The sequence below is a fragment of the Dermacentor variabilis genome, chromosome 6 (assembly GCF_050947875.1).
Source record: "Dermacentor variabilis isolate Ectoservices chromosome 6, ASM5094787v1, whole genome shotgun sequence".
NCBI lineage: Eukaryota > Metazoa > Arthropoda > Arachnida > Ixodida > Ixodidae > Dermacentor > Dermacentor variabilis.
Genome location: NC_134573.1, coordinates 71,709,874 through 71,718,573, shown reverse-complemented (window position 1 = coordinate 71,718,573; position 8,700 = coordinate 71,709,874). Strand labels below are relative to the sequence as shown.

At 48.0% G+C, this 8,700-nt stretch overlaps 1 protein-coding gene across 1 annotated transcript; it reads right to left on the bottom strand.

Moving 5' to 3' along the window:
- Positions 1 to 6,673: 6,673 nt before the first annotated feature.
- On the bottom strand, positions 6,674 to 8,440 carry LOC142586175 (uncharacterized). The gene has a single exon (XM_075697426.1). It carries the CDS (start codon positions 8,438 to 8,440, stop codon positions 6,674 to 6,676), a length of 1,767 nt encoding a protein of 588 aa, XP_075553541.1.
- Positions 8,441 to 8,700: the final 260 nt, after the last annotated feature.

Genomic DNA, 8,700 nt, shown 5'->3' with positions numbered 1-8,700 from the left:
ACAGCGACATGGACTACCCGGCATTTTAGCGTTGACTCCTTTCCAACCTGCACATTTCCTTTCCTTCGGGGGCCGCTAATGTGTCGCTCACACTTGGTGCCCCACATTGTCTCAATATGGACAAGTCGCTTTTGCGGGCATCACCTTCATCAGCCACTTTTGCGGGCCTTTCCACCCAACTTCATACACGTCGGACCATGTAAGCACGTGTGCTAGTCTCCGTTCGTGCTTAATCACAGCCGGGAAAGGCCACAGGCACAATTTGTCTTTGGCTGCAGCAGGAAAGGCTGAACGGGGAGCACGAATCACGGTGTGTGTAAATTTGGAGCCACTGTCGCTGTGTGGACTGGAGGAGCAAATGCTTACCTCGAGAGACTGTTTTCCAATGCAACTGACCAGGCCGCCACATCAGATAAGCATATAAGCATCAATACCGCGACCGTAACCAAGTGAGATAACAGCAAAAATAAACGGCAATCATTCACCACATAGTGTTCAGAGAATACGTTATACATTGGCTACGAACCATATGGCAACAGTGGGCATTCACATACACGGGTCTCTTAGGATACATTCAGCCGCCTACTTACAGGCATAATGCTTGCCTTCGTCGCATGTAGTGGTCTGGTAACGAGCGACAACCAGCAGTACAAACAGATTGGACAGAGCGTCGCACCTGTTTGAACCGACACTTGCCGTTGAAGATGAGCAACTTCCATTGCGAAGCAATCACGTGACGCAGGCATCTGCTGCCGCGACCAATACAGCGAAATGGACTATCCAGCATTTTAGCGTTAACTCCTTTCCAAGCTGCACGTTTCTTTTCTGTAGAGGGCCGCTAATGTGTGGCTCACATTTGGTGTCCCACTTTGTCTCAATACGGACAAGTCGCTTTCGTGGGCATCACCTTCGGCAGCCATTTTAGCGGGCCTTTCCACCCATACGGCTATCAACTTCATACACTTCGAACCATGTAAGCACATATGCTGGTCTTCGTTCTGAGCAAATCATGGCCGAGGTAGGCCACAAGTACAATTTGCCCATGGCTGCAGCAGGAAAAAGCAAAAGGGAGCACCAGTTACGGTGCGTCTATACTGGGAGTCTATGTCGCTGTGCGGACTGCAGGAGCAAATGCTTACCTCGAGAGACTGCTTACCAATGCAACTGACCAGGCCCCCACATCCGAGAAATGTAACACGGCGACCAGAACCAAGTGGGGCAGCACAACCAGATTCTGCAATCGCTCATTCAGTGTAGCTTGCGCAAAGACCCAGGCTATCGAGGAAGAAGATCAATAATCAACGAGACTAGGAATATGGAAAATGAGAAAGCTTGCATTCAAGAGAGAAGCCACTCTGCTCTGCAAGCATTGAAGGCCAAAAACATCAAGAAAAGTAAAATGGTGCAGAGCAAACGGTGCGTAGGTTAATGCAAGACACATGTCGATGTTGCATCAGCTATTTCAGGAGAGTAATTGTTTATGACAACATACACTAAAAGGTAGTGCTACAGATATGTTATGCTACTAGACGGTGACTGCTATTAAGTATCAGCGAAGAATCGGTTGGCCTTCGTGTTTCGATGAGGATGAATGATCTCTAACGAGAATGGGCAATGAAAAAGCTTGCATTTATAGAAAAAAAATTACACTTAGCACAAATAGAATTGACATGGCCAGGAAGCTGATTAAGGGCAAACTGACGGAACTATTTTGGCCAGCGTCGCCCGTGCTTGATCAGAAGTTGCAGTTGCATCTGAAGACGAAGAATTTCCATAAAGTCCTTTTTGAGTTACCTGGATGACTCAGCAAATTTGTCCATGCTGGTGGAATGGTGGCTGAAGCTCTTTTCAGTCTTGACACAGTTATCTGCAGACTTGATATCTCATGCAAATTCTTCTGCATGCGCTTTCTTCATGGTGCAAAAGCCTTGAAAATTCGGCTCCAGCACCTTTATGTTGGTGTGGATAGGAGCTCCTGTGATGACCAAGATATGCTTGGCATGGACTCAGTTGGGGCAGAACGGTGACGCATGAGATACAGCACCGATTAGCCAAACTCATGTGTGTTTTCTTTTATGTTCGAACCAATTCTACTGAACCATAAGCATGAACGAACATTCATTTCTGCAGTAAACAAATGACATGTATCTCAAGACTAGCAAGCCAATACAGGATATATCAGGCATATTTATTTCTGAACCACATGTCGTTTACCGTGTAGTAGCAGCCAATGTCCACACAATGGCCTCGTTGTAGCAGGCTGCAGCTTCTGTTAAGTGTGTGGAGTGTGCTGCTTTATACTGGTGCCATCCTCATTACTGCATGTCTGGAACAGAAATTTCGACTGAATCAGAAATTGAAAAAGCACAATTTTGCAATATGAAATGCAAAAAGGTGTGACATATATTTTGTAATGATTTGAGACTACAGAACACATGCAAATGTACCCTGTCTGTTCTAGGATGCTTAAGCAGCACGTTAAATAAATATTGCTATTGTCCATAAATTTATGTCTGCCTAACTATACGATGCATGTAAACAGCTTAAGTGCTATTAAGATCACAAATGAGAACATTTGTGCGTTCATTTGTAAACTGGAAGAGATCGCACTGCTGGTTCCACAAGCAAATGCATGAAATTCATGAGGCTATTAGAACTGATGCATTATTTTTCTGCACGTACGTGATGCGCTGCTTCACTACTGCAAAAATAAATGCCCTACGGTAAACCAAGCTGAACAGCAAGAACATTTGGAACCAACAAATACGAAATATGAGTGAATTATCACGCTTGCAACTGTTTAATACATTAAATTATGTACTTTTACATCATCTTACCAAAGGATTATTCGGTTTTGTGGACGAAAGAAGTTGCCGGTGGACTCGAAAAAAAGTTTTACATGTATATTGTTAAGGTTACCCAGTCACTTATGGCCACGGCTACAATAAGATGAAAAATGAGACGCGCATTCCGATATCGCTCTTTCTTTCCAGATTGTGTGTGTATAACGACAGCCTCGCAAGTAACGGTTTATTTAGGAAACAGCAACGGAGGATCTCGACTGCAATATGTTGTGCAGGATCTGGTTCGTTAACTTGTCTCCGCCGGTAAGTTAATGAGACGAATATTATGTAACGATTCAAGCAGTGGTGTTAAACGACTCACCGTTATTGCCGTTGTCAGCCGCACCAGAACTCCCGTTTCGATGCAGACGTGTTCCGAATGGCTCACGCCCGATACCCAATTCTCGGTCTTGCATGTCCGCTTGTACACACGTCACTTCACCCCAGGTTCAATAACGCGAGACATCGAAGCGCAATAAACTAGTTTTAGCAAAAAAGAAGCAAGCAGTCGAGTGGCACGAACGAATGAATCCGTGCCGCCATGCACTCGAAAATACCGGTAAAAATTTTAAATCCAGGCCAGAGGTCCTGTGAAAGATCGATGATGCTGAACGCTATTTGCGTTTACAGTGACGAAGAAACAATAAACTTACTTACAAAGATTACAATATCTAATTAGCAATGATAATTTCGCTCTCTTTCTTATGTAATAAAAATGCTTCGGTAATTGCAAGAGAAAGTTTGTAAGATAAAATTGCGCTTATTACGGCGCCTCTAGAGGAAAATGTTCAAACTAACGTAAGCATCCCGAAGTGATTCTACTATGCTGGTTTTGTTAGCAGCAGCGCGCGGTCGATTTTTTCGCCCTCTGTGGCCATTTGTTGAACTTGAGAGTGTGCGGGGCCTGAAGAAACTTCTCCACCGTAGGGCTTAAGCAAGTCAGATATTCAAGAACCGAAGGCCCCCAGATTTTCCCTCTCGCACCCACTTTTACTCGCGACTTCGCACAAACGTCGAGTGCCTCGAGAAACGCCACATACCCGCTGCACCTACTACCAATTGTATAAATGCGACTGGGCCAAAGGGCCTCTTCACCCTCAACGGTGGCGCTTCTTTTGAGGCATCCTAATCCCACTGAACACGCTGCGCCATCTAGCGGCGTTGTCACGAAGTCCGGGCGTGGCGAGTGTCGGGATATCTACGACGCCCGTTCGATTCCGCCCGGCACCAGAGTAATTCTAAAGAATTCATATTTTTTTTTTTGTCATTGAAAAGCGGCGCACACCCATTGTGACATGCCTACCCCATTGCAAAACCCATTATCCAGTGCCCTGTGCCATGCAGGATTATGGGCCCAACATCGCGCGCTGGATGCTGGGGCGATGGGCAGGCTCGGCATTCTGGGAGGCGCCACTGCGCCACGCCAACACATCGCAGGTTGTGCATAACTTGCCATGTCAAGATCCAGGTACAGTTTTAGTTTCGCAGAGACTGGTCTCGCCCAGACATGGTAGATTATATATCGCCCCGCAGCTAAAACTTACGTCTGTATTAGGAAAAGGAAGTTGTCCGTATTCAGTAGTATGCTTGGAATGACACAACACCAATTTTCGTTTGCGATTGGTATTTAAATTCGAAAGAAAGTCCTAAATGAACCGCCGACCTTACATTGTACGCGCTGTTACTGCAGATTTTGATAACCGTTTCTTGTTCTTCGAGCAAGTAATATGCAACGTTTTCTTAGTTCAATGATGCGTTTCAGTCGACATGTCTGTCTAGTCACATATCTTCGTCAATTAAGTGTAGGCTGCTGCTGGCAGGCTTCAGCGACAGCACATATACATATGTTTATAACGCGTCACATCCGCGCTCATTGCTTATTATACTGACACTGTAGACGCGGAAAAATGGTTAATTTAAGAACACCGATGCGTAACCTAAAATGTATAGTGATTTATCCTTGCTATACTTGTTGATTCCTGAGCCCAGACGGGCCGATAGCCTGCAAACGGACTCGGCGGATACGCTAGGCCTATGCTTCTGTGGAAGGGACCGATCTCAGCGCGCGTATGTGGCGAATGCTAAAATGTGTGCATTTGAGCCTCAGAACCATCTCTTTATTATGTTTTGGTACACTAGAGAAAGCGCAATTGCACGAATCGCCTCAGCTTTGTTATCGGTAAGAAAATACCAATCAGCGGTAGGCTTCTAACTGTGGGTCCGTTCGAATGCGTCTAAGCGGGTTATGGGTTTCGTGTCGACTCCACAATACTGCGAAAATGGTGACAACTCACAGTCATCGGTTACGTACAAACTACTAAAAAACGAGGCGTCCTCTGCGTTTGCGTGGTTTCGTTCAAGAGTAGCTATCCTCCCAGTCAAAAGGGAAAATGCAAAAAACGAAAGTGATCTTCATGGTCAAATACATGCATGCATAAGCAGGGCAGCTCACGTGCCTTTATTCAGAGCTGCGACATGAAGTAGGCTTTTATGACTCCTAGATATAGCGTTATTTAGCACCATAGACTAGTATCAATCAATAAAATTGTATAAAGCATTTAATATTCGCTAGCACCTATACTCCTTGCGTAGTGGAACCAGTGTGGCACAAACGCAACCAGCGCAGTTTCCAGTTCGAACCAGCGAAGTGCAGCGAGAGCCAGCGCGTCTGCAGCAGGAACCAGTGCGCCCCAGCGTCGTGGCAGTGAAACCAGCGTCTCGTCCAGTGTGACCCAGCTCTTATCCAGCGTTCTCACTGGTGTCCCAGTGATTCCCAGCGAGCGCCAGTGTCCTGTGCCATCGAGTGTCAAAAAAGGCGCTGGTGTCACACTAGAAGGCACTGGAAGGTGCTGGTTTTTTCAATAGGGTAGTGACCGAAGTTGGTCCGACAGTTGGTTTCCAACCCCATTTCGTCAGCGCAGCCCGATGCTATACACATTAGACCAATGGTGGCCTAATGATCGTGTGAAAGTTCGTGTGAAAGTGGTTGGACGCAGACCAACCGACCGGCTGACAGACAAACTGAAAGAACGGCAGACCGCAAAATAAGGAGTAGTTCAGCAGGAGACACGCTCCATGGACGCTGCCGTAAAAGGTGCTTACGATTGTGTATGAATATGAAGTGCAAGGATGTTAGGCTTTCTGACGTTTACAGGCAGTCAAATGAGGTAAGGAACAATTGAAGCATTTGGAAAACCTGTCTCGCGTCAAGGCTGGTGTTGTGGAATAAGAGACGGAGAACTTTGAACTTATGGAAAAACGACAGACGTCCGTTCGCTTCGAGCGCATCAAGAAGACTGTTTTATTTTTCACTAGACGGTATAGGAAATGGGAGAGAGTAGAGAGAAGGAGAAAGTCATAATACACCGTGCCAAACAGGCATTCTTGCACCACCCACGTACAAGAACCCGGTCCACACTTGGAAGGCACCATCGCACCGCCGGTTGCTGTTCGTAGATCGCGCCCGCCAGTGAGGCACTTAGTTTGAGGGGTATCAAGTGTCTGGCGCCTCTGAGAGGGAGTCCTCCTTGCCACCTCGTCGGCGGCCCGCAAAATGTCCGGCGCCTCTGGGGGGGGGGGACTTTGGCTCCGGAATGGAGGATATACAACAACCTGCCCCGGATGAGCGAACTATTATTGAGCTCATTGCTCCACAATCTGCAAGGGATACAGCAGCTGTATCGGTCGCTTCACCTCAGTTCCCCTACTTAATACCAGTTTGCAGGACCGCACCCTGCCGTCTCTACCCTTAGATGTTTCCTTAAATCTGGCGGTCTTCCACATGTGGCGTTTCAAGCGGTCTTCCCTCAGGTGCAACAATGCGCCTTTCTTCAGATCACTCGATGTCGTTGGTCGGCACATATTGCCGATCTGAGCTCCAATAAGTACTCTTTCCGCCACCGTCTCCAGAAACTGTCGGCCATGGCAGTCCGGTACTTCCAGCGTCGTGAGAGATGCATGCCACCGCCAGGAATTCCGTCCGGCAGCAGGTGTGGAGGAACGGTCGTCAACTTTCTTCCGACAAGGAAATGAGCCGGTGACAGTGGTTCTGGCTCTTGAGCATCATCATATATGAAAGTCAAAGGGCGGGAGTTGATCATGGCCTCCAGCTCATAAAGAACGGTGGTCAGTTCTTCGAAACTCAAGCTGCTCCGACCTAACACCTTTCGCAATGCTACTTTCACAGATCGCACCATCCGCTCCCAGAATCCACCCCACCAAGCTGCCCGTTCAACAATAAACTTCCATCTGATCTTGTTTCCGGCGAAGTATGACTGCAATTCCTCGACTGGCAACAGCACGAACATTGCCTTTAGATCCCTGGCTGCACGCTTGAATGTTAGCGCGTTGTCCGAATACACCGTCGAGCAAATTCCATGGCGTGCCACAAAGCGTTTAAAGGCCAAGAGGAAGGCTGTAGCCGACAGGTCGCTGACGAGCTCAAGGTGGACGGCACGTGTCACAGCACAGGTGAAAATAGCGACGTAGCATTTTTTGCTGTCGCGTGACCGTTGACAAATCAAGGGCCCTGCAAAATCGATGCCAACGATGTCGAACGGGTTGCCCTTCGTCACTCTGTCAGCTGGAAGTGGTGCTACTGGTTCCGTAGCTGGAGGGAATCTTTGCCTGTGACGGACGAGGCACTGCTTGATAATTTTCTTTACGGCCTGACGTCCTCGGATAATCCAATATGATTCTCGCAGCTGTGCTAGCGTATCGCGTACGCCCGCGTGCAGCATTCTCAAATGTTCCTTCCGTATGAGCAGTGACATGAGGGGGTGCTTGCCAGGGAGAACGATGGGATGCTTAGTCTCTTCGTTGTTATCGCTGAATTGCAAGCGTCCACCAACTCGCATGAGGCCCTCTTTGTCGAAGTACGGGTTGAAAGGCCAAACAGGAGAGCTCTTGTGCGGTGGTCTTTGATTCTTCAGGTTTGAAATGTCGTCGCTGAACGCATCTTCTTGAGCTTTAGCCAACCAGTATCTTTCGGCGCTGATTACTTCTTCAGCTCGTAATGGGCCGATCGTCCTTCCGTCTTTGTTGTGGCAGTTGTCGACAAAGCGGCGGACCCACGCGGTTACTCGCACGACTCTGCTGAATGAACTATAATTCTCAACATTGAAAATTGCCATGGATGACGATGATACTATGGGCATCACCGTCACCTTTCGCTCTTCCATTTGGCACTCCCCAACCTTCGGGCTAGGCTCACTTATCATTGGCCAACACGTGTCATCCCCCTGAAGCCCACGGGGTCCTTTCCACCACAGTTCGCTTTCCCGCAGGGCCGATAGGAGAATGCCGCGGGTGATTAGGTCAGCGGGGTTGTCTGAGCCTGGGCAGTGTCTCCAATCCCTGGGATCTGTCAGCGCTTGTAACTCTGAGACTCGATTTGCCACGAAGGGCTTCCATCTGGCAGCGTTTCCCTTGATCCAGTACATAGCTACTGTAGAGTCAGTCCAGAGGATGGTAGCAACGTTCTTCAGATCCAAGGCCTTGGCAACGTAGTGGCATAGTCGCGCGCCAACAAGGGCTCCCATCATCTCCAATCGGGGTAGCGAGAGGCGTTTCAAAGGGGCCACTCTTGATTTAGCCATGACCAAGATGACATTTGTTAGTACGAACAGAGACTTGGTCACGATATATGCGACAGCACCATAGGCCTTCGGGCTTGCGTCACAGAAAACATGCACCACTTTCTCCGTATTGTCGTTTCTAAAGCCTGGCGCTATCAGTCTTGGAATAGACACTCCTTCAATGCATGGAAGCTCCCTACACAAGCAGTCCCACTCAGGCTGCAATGTTTCAGGCAAGGGATCATCCCAACCAATTCCCAACTCCCACAACTTCTGGAACA